General features: G+C 39.1%; 3 protein-coding genes across 3 annotated transcripts; all 3 read left to right on the top strand.

Moving 5' to 3' along the window:
* The first annotated feature begins 634 nt into the window (after nt 1-634).
* On the top strand, nt 635-4,795 carry LOC101307809 (BRCA1-associated protein-like). The gene is made up of 12 exons (XM_004303215.1): nt 635-930; nt 1,191-1,306; nt 1,397-1,505; nt 1,599-1,710; nt 1,821-1,918; nt 2,993-3,099; nt 3,219-3,465; nt 3,560-3,613; nt 3,810-3,947; nt 4,073-4,137; nt 4,299-4,353; nt 4,459-4,795. The coding sequence occupies exons 1-12, from the start codon at nt 688-690 to the stop codon at nt 4,576-4,578; spliced, it is 1,464 nt and encodes a 487-aa protein (XP_004303263.1). The 5' UTR covers nt 635-687; the 3' UTR covers nt 4,579-4,795.
* Nucleotides 4,796-5,065: 270 nt separating this feature from the next.
* On the top strand, nt 5,066-7,529 carry LOC101307512 (F-box/LRR-repeat protein 14-like). The gene is made up of 2 exons (XM_004303214.1): nt 5,066-5,356; nt 5,960-7,529. The coding sequence occupies exon 2, from the start codon at nt 6,001-6,003 to the stop codon at nt 7,402-7,404; it is 1,404 nt and encodes a 467-aa protein (XP_004303262.1). The 5' UTR covers nt 5,066-5,356; nt 5,960-6,000; the 3' UTR covers nt 7,405-7,529.
* Nucleotides 7,530-9,143: 1,614 nt separating this feature from the next.
* LOC101307225 (acetylornithine aminotransferase, mitochondrial-like) lies at nt 9,144-12,132 on the top strand. Its single transcript, XM_004303213.1, has 3 exons — nt 9,144-9,793; nt 10,332-10,766; nt 11,487-12,132. Exons 1-3 carry the CDS (start codon nt 9,404-9,406, stop codon nt 12,018-12,020), a joined length of 1,359 nt encoding a protein of 452 aa, XP_004303261.1. The 5' UTR covers nt 9,144-9,403; the 3' UTR covers nt 12,021-12,132.
* Nucleotides 12,133-12,633: the final 501 nt, after the last annotated feature.

Raw genomic sequence — 12,633 nt, 5'->3', positions numbered from 1 at the left:
GAGAAGAAACATACCTTCATAATTGCATTTACGTAAGGAAGCCTCCAAGATTTTGAGGTAAGTTACGTCGTCATCAACAGCCAGGACACGCATACCATCCGGAAACCGATCCATCTCCCCATTCTGATCCCCAACAGAACCTCCTAGTTGGTCTCTAGCATCCATGATGGCTAATAACCACGATCACACAAACGATGTACGTGTAGAAGAAAAGGTTGAGATTTCATTCTACAAACCTCAGCCTTCTTAGCCTTTTAAGCACGATCAAAAGACAACAAGCTTTTAAGCCTATTGGATCCGGGAAGAAGCAAAACTTAGCCCTTTTATGACTTTCATTAGTGACGAAGAAATCGAGAGGGATCAACTAAGGTAAGTGGTATAGAGATAACCCAAACTAGGAAAGAAGAAATCAATCCTTGAAGAGAAGGAGAAATCTTTCATCAAAATATTTCCTTCGTTAAAAAGGAATAGGGACTTTTGTCTCTGAACTTTCGACAGTTCTTCCCCTACCAAAACAAAAATATATAATACCATCTGAATAAATATTGTATTTACCATAAGTAAAAAAAAAAGTAAATATTAATTATAACAAAAGAAATAGAAAATAAAAACATGGGAATAGAAAGACGATCCTTTCGCAGAAACCCAAAGGCGCAAAACTCTCCCCGAAACTCAAAACCCGTCAACATGTCGCCGAGCTCGAGCACAGCGCGCACCGGAGCCTCGCCGATCGAGGCCTTCAGGTCGCCGCCTTCTATCATTCCCGGCGAGCCCATCGACTTCGCATATTCCTCTTCTTCATCATCCATCTCAAACATCACGCAGGCTTTTCCTTTCTCTTCTGGAAACCCTAGAATCGAAGAGACCCGAGGCATCATGCTCCTCTACCGCGACGACGACGTCGTCTCCTTCTCTCCCTCCGATCTTCCTGTAAGCTCAATTTCCGTTTTCACTGCCTATTCGTTTCATACAATTCGGCGATCCGTAAAGATTTGAGTAATTAAAATGAGTATTAGAGAAGCTCTTAATCTGAATTGGCCTAATCTTTTGTTCATGATTGTTTTGAATTCTTGATTTCTAGGCTGTTCTTTAGTGTTGATACTATCCTTTGTGTAATCATAATCCACAAAGCTGTGGTAAGCACGTAATCATGTAGGATGTAGATTGATGTAGATGCCGGGTTTGTGTAGGTTGAGAGGAAGCCGCTTGTTTGCGTACTCGGAGTGCCAAATCACATGACATATGCCGACTTCTGTAGGTTCTGTGGGTCTTTCATTCAGCATATATTGGAGATGCGGATTGTCAGGTTGGGGTTTTGAAAGTGTTGTTAGTTTTGGTCATGAATTTACACTCTGTTGAACTTCGTTTTGATTTTATTTTATTTTCTGTGTTTTAGGACCGATGGAATGGAGGATCGTTATAGCGTTTTGATTAGGTTTGATAGTCAGGACTCCACAGATCATTTTTACAAGCACTTCAATCGAAGCCGGTTCTCATCACTAGAGGTTTTCCTCACTTGCTTTGGCCTGCAGATTAACATAGTGAATTGAGTTATGAGATTGTTGACCAGATTTCTATTGTCATTGTCCAATCTATAGGTGGAGGTCTGTCGGATACTTTTCACGGTTGATGTTCAATACACTGGTTCAATAGAACATGCACAGGCTCCATGTAGCTCAACTGAGCAGCCGTCGTGTCCAGTCTGTCTTGGTATGCACCACAGAACACATAAAAATAAATATATGTGAAGATACGAATCAAGTTTGTTATCTTTCTTTTCTCTTTATTGTGTGGAGGTTCCTTACTTCCTTGTTTTACAGAGAGACTAGACCAAGATATGAGTGGAATTCTCACAACTATCTGCAACCATTCTTTCCATTGCTCTTGCATTTCAAAATGGACTGATACTTCTTGTCCTGTAAGTAATTCTGGAGCACTTCCACTAATTTTGGGGCTGTGTATTTATGTGTCTGCACAGGTGTATCTGTTATATGTTTGTGTAGGGCCATAATTCAAAGTGATGATGGTAAATAAATTGGACAATTCTATTCCCTTCCTCCCTAGCATACTTATGCCACATGCTTGTTTGTAATAGGCTAATTATAGTGAGATTAAAGTACCTTACGAAGTCACCGTACCTCTATTTCGTTGTTGGTTATGGATGAGTGTTGTTATTTTCAGTACTCTGAAATCAAAGTCTTCCCACTCAATATCATCTTTTTGTTACGTCATGAATCACTTAGTCTGATAAAGGAACTCTAGGGAGGGGATTATGTCCTGTAAATTTCAGTCAATGTTTGCAACCATTGTTCTGGGTACCATGATAGAAGTCCTGTATGGAAATGGACAAAAGATATTGAAGGTTGTGATTATTCCAAACGTCCCTCCAGGATATTTGGAACAGATCACTAGGTTTGTCTAGTTGGTTCTTTAAAAGGACTCCGATGGTTGAAAGATTAGTATATCAATCTTTCAGAGAAGTATCTGGCAAAAATATGTTAGCTATGTATGTCCATTATATTGTTCTTAGACAACATGTTCTCCGTCTCCTATGGAGGATATATAATATACATTTTTGCCCCTTGACATAAATAGTGAGTATGTGGGATATGGATATGCTAATGTGGAAGTGTGTATCTTCCACAGTGGCAGAGAAGTTAGCGAAAAAATAATATGCATGACCGTTTAAGAATACAAAGTATTGATATTATTACTTATAAGGTACCGATCTGCAAATTCCCAGAAGTAATTTTAGTGTAAATATTTTAGTTCTCGATGCGCAAGATGTGGAGTATATACATTACCAGTTCAGATTGTTTCACACCGTTGTTAAGCTGCAGTGTGTAGTTTGACTGCAGATTTAATTTTTATAGATAAAATTATTGTTGCATTCTCCGGCTAGCTTCAGCTCGGTCAATTTTATAGAGTTGTCAATTGACTTTGAATGGTAGATGCTTCGTAATATAAACTTGGCTACCATATTTTATGTCAGGTTTGTAGATATTGTCAGCAGCAGCCTGAAAAGTCAAATTGTTTCATTTGTCAAACTTCTGAGAATCTCTGGATGTGTATTATCTGTGGCTTTGTTGGTTGTGGAAGGTAAGACTTTTTCATGATTAGTTTGTTTTTTTTTATTATCATCATGCAAAAGCTGAACTCTCTCTCCCTTCTCTTTTCTCTACCTTTACCTCTACCTTTGCCTGACAATTTTGGTACAGGTATAAAGAAGGCCATGCCATAAAACATTGGAAAGAAACACAACATTGCTATTCCCTTGAAGTGGAAACACAGCGTGTGTGGGATTATGCAGGAGACAATTATGTTCACCGCCTAATTCAATCAAAAACTGATGGAAAATTGGTTGAATTGAATTCACACTGTCGGAATGCGATTGGTTTCAAAGGAAATTGCGAGTGTGTAGATTCTGGATTCAGTGAGGCTCTTTTGAACAGTAGAGTAGAAGCTGTAATATTTTAACTCTTCAGTCAATTGATACCTACATTATCATTGTTTTAAGTAGGGTCTGCATTTTCACATCTTTCTATGTCATTATTTGCAGATTGTTAATGAGTACAACGAATTGCTTGCTACTCAACTTGAGAACCAGAAAATGGTAATCACTGCTAGTTTTCTCTTTAAACTTGTCTTTTTTTTTTTAGGTAATGTCTTTAAACTTGTCTTCTTTTTTCTTCTTTTTTGGGTAGTGTCTTTAAACTAGTCTAATTTTACACTGCATTGCGATTAGTAGATGCTGTGGCTTAATTCTAAATTTGTCTAATACTTACTGATATTTGATTTCTTGATTTCAGTATTTTGAATCATTACTTCAAGATGTTAAAGAAGGAACTGAGAGAGAAATTTCTAAAGCTGTAGAAAAGGCTGTGCCAGTAAAGAAAATGCAGGACAAGCTGGATAGATGTGTAAAGGAGAAGAAATTTCTGGATGATGTAAGTGTTAACTCTTGTGCTTTTGATTGGAGTATTCATCTTGCTAACACATAACACATATCCAGCTTTCACTTGCACTAGAAAAGCACTCATCCAGTAACTATTTTTGGTGCTTCCCCATGTAGCTTAATGATAATCTTTTGAAAAATCGAGACGTTTGGAAAGCAAAGATACTTGAAGTTGAAGAGAGGTATTGGTTTCTCCATCTCTTGTGTTCTTAATATTTTTACATTTGGTCACAATTTTTCAGTCAGTTAATGTAATTTGGCTTTGAAATGTCTTCATGCTGATATTGCAATGGGAATGTTGTTATCAATATTGTCTAATTGAACATATGCTTGTATTTCACAGGGAGAGAAAGGCTTCAAAACTGAAGGAAGATAAAATAAGCAACTTAGAAGAGCAGGTAATATAAGATTGTCATCGCCTATTGGTCAATTTGGTCTCTGGTAGGCATTATGCAGGCATCAGGCTAAATGACTTTGATTGTCAAATTTTCACCGTTTTGCAGCTTAGGAATTTGATGCTGTACCTCGAGACAGGGGATACAGTAGAGTCTTCAAATGAAACAAATGATGGTACGGTCTTGCCAGAATCAATCAACTCGTCTCAGCCATCAATTATCAAATGAAATGAAGGACGACACTATCCATAATCTGATGAAGAACAGAGTTTGAAGGATGGAAGCTTGCTGTTGCACCAAGTTTTCATGTTAAGGGCGACTGATGTCATTTGCTTAAATTCAGCATACTGTACATATCAAAAATGTGGGGATGGCTGTTGGACTTGCACAAGAATACTGAACGTTCAGTGACCAAATATACATTTTGCAAATCATATTTCGGTATTTCCTTCTTCTGCGTTTCAAGAAAAACTAAAATGACATTAATACCATCGAGTGCCCTCAAGGACGTGTGCTCAAAAGAATCACCGTCTTTATGAAAAAGATCATATATTTATCGGGTAAATAACTAGGATAATAAAGCTAGTCTTTAACACGTACAAGTCACTTGCCTCACATTTACAAATGGGAAACTCCCCATCCTGTAGATCAAATTGTACGAGGCTAATAAGGAGTTTTTATTGGTTTGTTACTTTGTTTTGAAAACAATCACATGAATTTGTTTTTTTATTATTTTCCAATTTTCTTCTTAAAATATAAAAACTTTAGCATGTAAGCACATCCGTAGATTCCCATATCAAGGGTCCAGCTTTACCCGCCCTTCTGCAGTCGTTGTTGAAGATTGCAGGGGATCTGGATCTTTTAAAAACAAATACCCAATAATTCCATTTCTGTATCAAACTGTATCCATCTTCCTCAATCAGTGCACCCTCAATTTTCTTTGCCTCTCCCTTCACCGCCAGATATCATGCATCTGTTTCAGCTTTCGCCTTTCATCTCTTTCAAGGTTAGCCACTGTTTCAGATCATTATCATGTTCTCTGTTGCACCTATTTTCATTTCGTCTCTCTGACAACAGGTTGCTCTCTCTGTTATTGTAGGTAGGAATTCATTGTTATGTACCTTTAATTTGTGGAAATTGTGAGTGATTTTCTTTGTTTTGGTTGAATCGTAGTGAAATTTGGAACTAAAGTGATACTGTTCGTGTGTATGGTTTACTTGAATTATAGGTAGATATGACTAATTTTGAGGACATTACGGTGATCAGCGATTTATTGGTTTGGTTACCTTTCTATGCTTGATTGTTTAAGCAATAGTATGCCTTATATATCTCTTGTGTTAGATTTTATTTCAGAAAATCTGTAGTTTGATCTCTCATGTTATTCTGGGCTCATCACAGAAATATTCAAGAAGGATCTATTCTCTATAGTTCTTTTGTGATCTCAAGGTTTTTGTTGTGGGTTTGCTTGATTATTACAGTTAGGGTAATTTGAATGGACATCCTCATATCATGTTCTCAGCATTATTTCAGTTTTTGTTACTGATAGTCTTGTATGGATTTTCCTTTTTCTCTGTATAAATTTCCAATACTGGTTTTTGATGTAGTTCAGGTGATTCTCATTATGCATAATCAAAGGTGTTACTGAATTTGATGGATTATTTACCGGAGCAGTTAGTTTGGGAGATCTTGAGGAGGATCAAGAAAACAACTGATAGAAACTCTGTGTCTTTGACATGTAAACGCCTGCATGGATTGGATAATGAACAGAGGGAATCCCTTCGGGTAGGCTGTGGATTAAACCCTGCTAATGAAGCTTTGACTTCTCTCTGCAGTAGGTTTCTCAACTTGACAAAGGTAGAGATAACTTACACTGGTTGGATGTCCAAACTAGGAAAGCAGTTGGATGACCAAGGGCTTCTTATTCTTTCCAATCACTGCCCCTCTATGATTGAACTATCTCTAAGCTACTGCACATTCATCAGTGATGTCGGCCTTGGTTACTTGTCATCTTGCTCAAAGCTTTCAGCTTTGAAGTTGAATTTTACCCCAAGAATAACTGGCTGTGGCATATTATCTCTTGTTATGGGCTGCAAAATTCTCACTGTTCTCCACCTCATCCGATGTTTAAATGTTAACAGCGTCGAGTGGCTTGAATATCTTGGCAGGCTTGGAACACTTCAAGATCTCTCAATCAAAAATTGTAAAGCTATCGGGGAGGGCAATTTGATTAAGCTAGGCGCTAGTTGGAGAAACCTGAAACGCTTGCAATTTGAGGTGGATGCCAATTACAGGTACATGAAAGTTTATGATCGTTTAGCTGTTGATCGATGGCAAAAGCAGTGGGTTCCTTGTGAGAATATGGTGGAACTTAGCTTGATAAATTGCATCATCAGCCCAGGGAGGGGTCTTGCTTGTGTGATGAGGAAGTGCAAGAAATTGGAGAAGATTCACTTGGACATGTGTGTTGGTGTACGGGACTGTGACATAATAGGCTTAGCCCAAAATTCAAGTAATCTTCGCTCCATTTACCTCCGAGTCCCATCAGATTTCTCACTTCCTCTTCTGATGAATAACCCTTTGAGATTAACCGATGAATGCCTGAATGCCTTGTCTAGTAACTGTTCAAAGCTTGAATCTATTCGGATATCTTACTCTGATGGGGAATTCCCTTCCTTTTCCTCATTTACATTACAGGGAATCATTACTTTGATCCAGAAGTGTCCTGTGCGGGAACTTGCTTTTGACCAGGTGTATTCCTTCAACGATGCTGGGATGGAAGCTCTTTGCTTTGCTCAGCATCTTGAAACATTGGAGCTTGTCAGGTGCCAAGAGATAAGTGACGAAGGGCTGCAACTTGCGGTCCAATTTCCGCGATTGTCTGTTTTGCGTTTAGTCAAATGTTTGGGAGTTTCTGATGAAGGTTTTAGGCCACTAGTAGGTTCATATAAACTGGAAACGTTGGCTGTGGAAGGTTGTCCCCAAGTTTCTGAAAGAGGAGTATTTGGAGCTGCAAGATCTGTTTCTTTCAGACAAGACTTGTCATGGATGTACTAAACTATTTGCTGGATCTTGTAAATTGTATCGAAGTGTGTTGGGTTCTGCAGCATTCACTAATCCACCCATTTGTTGTAATTAACATAAATGGCGTACTATGTGGAGTTCTGTTGGTGAATGTTATGTTATACTTGTCTGTAACTCATGATTTGTTCAAATAAATTAAGGTGTTCATTGATCCATTCTGCTGTCATAGATAACCACTTAGCTGCGAAATTGCTTGGAGTTCTGCAACCATTCATTAGTAGAGGCAGCGTACTTGAAACATAGCTACTGCACAGCATACTAGAGGCATGCATGCTGCTTTGAAGTGCTTTTAACGGTTCTGCACATTTCATGGCAATGAAAAAATGTTAAACCTCAAGGCTGGATCAGAAGCACACGTCTGCAACTATGTTAGTGTGGAAGCTGACTGAAAACAACTTCGGCAGCGCTGATTGGGTGTCGGTCTTGCTGGTTTCAAACCAGGCTATATCTTGAGTTTCTACTCGTTGTCGCTAGCTGACTCGTCGGTGATGAGTTTCGAAACCAACACTGAGGTGCCTTAAGTTTCTCTTGAATTTTTGGCGCAAGAACTTCTTCGTCGATCACCTTGGCTTTCACCTTGATGGTGACGTCGTCTGGGATGCCAGTGGCCTGTGAAGACTGAAGCGGAGCTGCCATCTGAAGCTGTTGGAGTTGTTCTGAGCTGGCGTCCGCACTCTAGCATAGTTATAGATGTCCACTTCGCATCCAGCCTAGTTAAACCTCAATATTGTTTCTTAGGTAGAACTAATGTTTGTTAGCGATCTTTATTAGGTAGAACTAAGGCCCGGCAACAGGCCAGACTCGTGCAGGTTCTTAACGGGTCGAAACGTTAAGAACTTGTGAACTTAACAAGATGAGCCCGACGGGCTTGTTTGTTTTCGTTAGAACCCGCTCAGCTTGCAAAAAACTTGTTTTCTTTCAAACCTATTGAGGATTCTCGTCTTTTAATTTTTTTTGTTTGAAGTTTTTTTGTTAACACACAACTCGTTAACTTGCAGATTTCTGGCGTGTGGACTTTATTGTGCACGTTTCTTGCTTGTTTTTGCATGTGGGTTGCGGATTTCAGGCCAGATTGATATGTGTGCACTTGGAAACAGTCTACCCTTATGTACACTTCGAATCATTTGGTTTTAGTCTGTATTTTGTGTATTAATGGACTGTTGGATATGTAAGAATATTTAGGTAAGACTCTTCATGTTGCGCCTTTAAAGTGTGTAGACATGTAAAACTTAACTTCTGTTAACAAAACTGACATTTTTGCTCGAGTGAATGATTTATAGGCAACTCAGTTATTGACTTGACATAAAATCGACCAATAAATACGAGATTAGGCTGAACCTAATCTTTTGATCAAGTTAAGTATGGACTCTTTAATTACGCGGTTAAAGAGTGTGTTGCTATGTACAACTTTCTTCCCATTAATGGAAATTGGGGTGTAAATTTAACTTCCTATCAAATTTTGCTCCCCTCATAATTATAGAGCCTATTCGGCGCACCCGTCATCTCCACCGTTAATTTTTATTTTTTTATTTTTTTAGCGGGTCAAAATGGACGGTAGATACACCCGGTGCGTTGTATAATTTTCATTATAATTTGGTTGAAGAAATTGTTCATAGAAGCGTACACGTATGAAAGAATAGAACTCGACCATTCATGATCACATATAACTGAAACCCGAATGTGACCCGTTCTTTTCAGTAGCTGTTTACTTGTACCTAATATCAATCCCACATTCCCATTTCCGTTCTCTTTTAGCATCATTTCAACTAAAAAATCCAGCTTCAGATGCTTGCCACTTCAAAGTTTCCTGATGCCTAAACCCTACGTACGCTCCATTAATATTTGATCCCCTTTTCCTCCCACATCCTAACCCATCAAATCCATTTCGTTCCTGACTCTCTATCTCCTCAATCACAACCTTCCGATCTCACCGTAATCTTCATATAAGCCGCCAAGAAACTCAAACCCTACGATGACTTCCCTGCAGCTCCTAAACCCCATAATTCTCGCGGGAAGACGAAGCCCACGCTTGTGGACCAATGGGGCGCCGCCACGTTCGTGCCTTAACGTGGACGTGCGCGCACTCGATCAAAGGATGCCGGCGGCGGCGGCGGTGGAGAGCCAGGAGGTGATCGAGGCGGAGAAGAGGGTTATGGTGGGGACGTACAATAGACCGCCTTTGGTGATCGCGAGTGGCAAAGGGTGTAAATTGTACGATCCTGAAGGGCGAGAGTATTTGGACTTGATGTCTGGGATTGCTGTCAATGCTCTTGGACATGGGGATCCGGATTGGATACGGGCCGTTACAGAGCAAGCCCATGTTCTCACCCATGTCAGCAATGTCTACTATTCCATTCCTCAGGTTATAGCTGCTTCTTCTTCTTCTCTCTCTGTTTTTTTGTTGTTGAAGGTTCTATCTTTCTTTCTCCTGTGCAAGTTCTAGACACTTTTCATTACTATAACATATGTATCTTAGTATGAACTATGAAGTAGTGAACATTAGTGATTAATGAGAAATGGTTGGGGTATAGCCTATTGGGTTATGTAATTGCTAGCTTATTGACTATCCATGCTGCACAAATCGATTTACTGCAGAGCAAAGTGTATGCAGTGGTGAAAATGTTGGCTTAGATGTATGATAAGTAGCAAAGTCAAGGACTTCAATATAATTGATCTTCTATACACTCAGTTTCTGTTTTTGTTATGTAATAGCGTAGGTCTGATTAGAAGCAATCGCTTTTGTGCTTAAACGGCGCTGGTTATGAGTTAAGAATATTTGTAATGGGATATACTGACATATGTTGATGGTAAAGTAGACATGCATAATTGGTTCTATATGCTCCTTTTTTATTTTTTATTGTTAAAAATCTGGCTGAGGAAAATGGAGGTTGTTGCTGCAGGTGGAGCTGGCAAAACGGCTGGTGGCTTGCTCCTTTGCTGATCGTGTCTTTTTCTCAAACTCTGGAACTGAAGCAAATGAAGCTGCCATAAAGTTTTCAAGAAAGTTCCAAAGATTTTCATGCCCTGAGAAGAAGGAGCCTGCAACAGAATTCATTTCTTTCACTAACAGCTTCCATGGGAGGACGATGGGGTCCGTGGCTTTGACTAGTAAGAAGTATTACCGATCACCATTTGAGCCTGTCATGCCAGGAGTCAATTTCTTAGAGTATGGAGATGTACAAGCTGCAAGAAAGCTGATTAAATCTGGAAAAATCGCTGCTGTGTTTGTTGAACCTATCCAGGGTGAAGGTGGGATTAATAGTGCAACTAAAGAATTTTTGCAAACATTGCGTGGTGCTTGTGATGATTCGGGTTCTCTTCTGGTCTTTGATGAGGTAAAAAACTCTTTCAGATAGATATTTGTCTGTCTACACACCCATTCTTTTGGTCAAATACTGCACAGGGCATATCATATATGGAAACTGAATAGTTATGTTTTGTATGCGTTTCCTTGTTCTAAGAAAGAAAGAAGAGAGAATAATTTTAAATACTATCTGCTTGTTAACAAAAAGATATAATTAAGTTGTTCCAACTAATGGTTCATCTGGATCAAATCCCCTGTGCTAGGAGCCTAGGACCTAAGTTAGGAACACATATGCCTACAAATGAAATGCATGGGAAAATTGGCCGCCTTCGTATGCTATTTTGCCAGTGTCATCGCTATCCATTTAATTTGGGATTCTTGAAGTTCTGGATTTTGGCTAGTAGTTTCATAATGAGATTGGTATAAAATACTCTGCTTTGAAGGGATCAATCATATGTAGTAATATATTTATGCCTGCCTTGAGTTATTAGTATAATTATTTTCCCTGTTCAAGTTTATATACTCAGAGATGTTTGTGAAGGCTTCTGTGACAAACATTTGGACTGTGGTCACATTTTTTAAATCTCATGAGTGGTTCCATGTGAGCATACAATTTATTTGGTTTACGGAATTGTTTGACCACGGTAGAAATATGACAGATTATTTGCTTATGTTATAATCTCTGGTATATGCTGTACTCTGGGAGATATAAGTTCAGTTCTGACAGAAGTAGTATTCTTTGTATTCCTAGGTTCAATGTGGCTTGGGTCGTACTGGTTATCTCTGGGCGCATGAAGTTTATGGTGTATTCCCAGATATAATGACTCTGGCCAAGCCGCTTGCAGGAGGACTTCCCATAGGAGCTGTATTAGTGACGGAAAAGGTTGGTGCTTCAATGAAGTATGGAGAGCATGGAAGCACCTTTGCTGGGGGACCTCTTATCTGCAATGCCGCCCTTGCGGTCTTAGACAAAATTTCCAACCCTGAATTTCTGAGAAGCGTCTCAGAGAAAGGTCAGTACTTCAAACAAGTGCTGACAAAGAAGCTGGGAACAAATCCGCATGTGAGAGAAGTACGTGGTTTGGGGCTCATTGTTGGGGTAGAGCTGGACGTATCTGCTTCACCGCTTGTGGATGCCTGTCGGAATTCTGGTCTGCTAATAATAACAGCCGGAAAAGGAAATGTCATCAGGCTTGTGCCACCATTGATCATCTCTAAGCCAGAATTGGAGCAGGCAGCTGAGATTATGTCTAAATGTTTGCCTGCCCTTGATGGCTCTACTTGAATTTAATGTTTAAGTAACATAAGTTAACTTTACATATAGGAAATGTAAATTGTTGACTTTTATCTGAACCTATGTATTCTTACTGCAAGGTAGATTGTGTTACTTTCTTTTTAGTTCTCGGTTTAACAAAAACATGATATCAGGATATGATCCATTCAATGAGTGCTTAATTCTGCTAATTAGTTGAAGCCACCACAATATTAGGAAAAAACAAATAGAAAAGCCAATTTGACAATTTTCAGTTATTAAAACCAGGGCTGCACGGAGAATTTACTATTTAAGTACCTAAGTTCACACCAAGAAAACCATCGTAGGATTCACAGGTGTCGAGTTGATAAGAGCTTAAGTGTAGAAACCTCATACTCAAGTTCGTAACCCGCTGACGCTAATTAGAATTTAAATATCAATCTATTTTTGGTGGTCAGGGGGGATGAAGCGTTTTGGCATGATTTCTCAGCTTGGATTAGTCTCTGGGCACATAAAACCTTTAAAGATACCGTTGTTATCCTATCAAAGGAGAAAAAAAAAAAAAGGTTCAGACCAAGAGAAAATGAAGTGAAGTTTGTATCAAACAATAAATAGTGCAGTTCTACACACCAGGAAAGGTAAAGAA

Source organism: Fragaria vesca, linkage group LG6 (assembly GCF_000184155.1).
Source record: "Fragaria vesca subsp. vesca linkage group LG6, FraVesHawaii_1.0, whole genome shotgun sequence".
Taxonomy (NCBI): Eukaryota; Viridiplantae; Streptophyta; class Magnoliopsida; order Rosales; family Rosaceae; genus Fragaria; species Fragaria vesca.
This window is presented reverse-complemented; position numbering and strand designations above follow the sequence as displayed.

Excerpts from the sequence above, each read along its gene's own strand:
- LOC101307225 (XM_004303213.1), top strand. The coding sequence starts at position 9,404 with ATGACTTCCCTGCAGCTCCTAAACCCCATAATTCTCGCGGGAAGACGA. Across the intron at positions 9,794-10,331 it reads TCTACTATTCCATTCCTCAG|GTGGAGCTGGCAAAACGGCT; the intron begins GTTATAGCTGCT and ends TTGTTGCTGCAG. Across the intron at positions 10,767-11,486 it reads CTCTTCTGGTCTTTGATGAG|GTTCAATGTGGCTTGGGTCG; the intron begins GTAAAAAACTCT and ends TTGTATTCCTAG.
- LOC101307512 (XM_004303214.1), top strand. The coding sequence starts at position 6,001 with ATGGATTATTTACCGGAGCAGTTAGTTTGGGAGATCTTGAGGAGGATC.
- LOC101307809 (XM_004303215.1), top strand. The coding sequence starts at position 688 with ATGTCGCCGAGCTCGAGCACAGCGCGCACCGGAGCCTCGCCGATCGAG. Across the intron at positions 3,100-3,218 it reads GGCTTTGTTGGTTGTGGAAG|GTATAAAGAAGGCCATGCCA; the intron begins GTAAGACTTTTT and ends ATTTTGGTACAG. Across the intron at positions 4,138-4,298 it reads ATACTTGAAGTTGAAGAGAG|GGAGAGAAAGGCTTCAAAAC; the intron begins GTATTGGTTTCT and ends TGTATTTCACAG.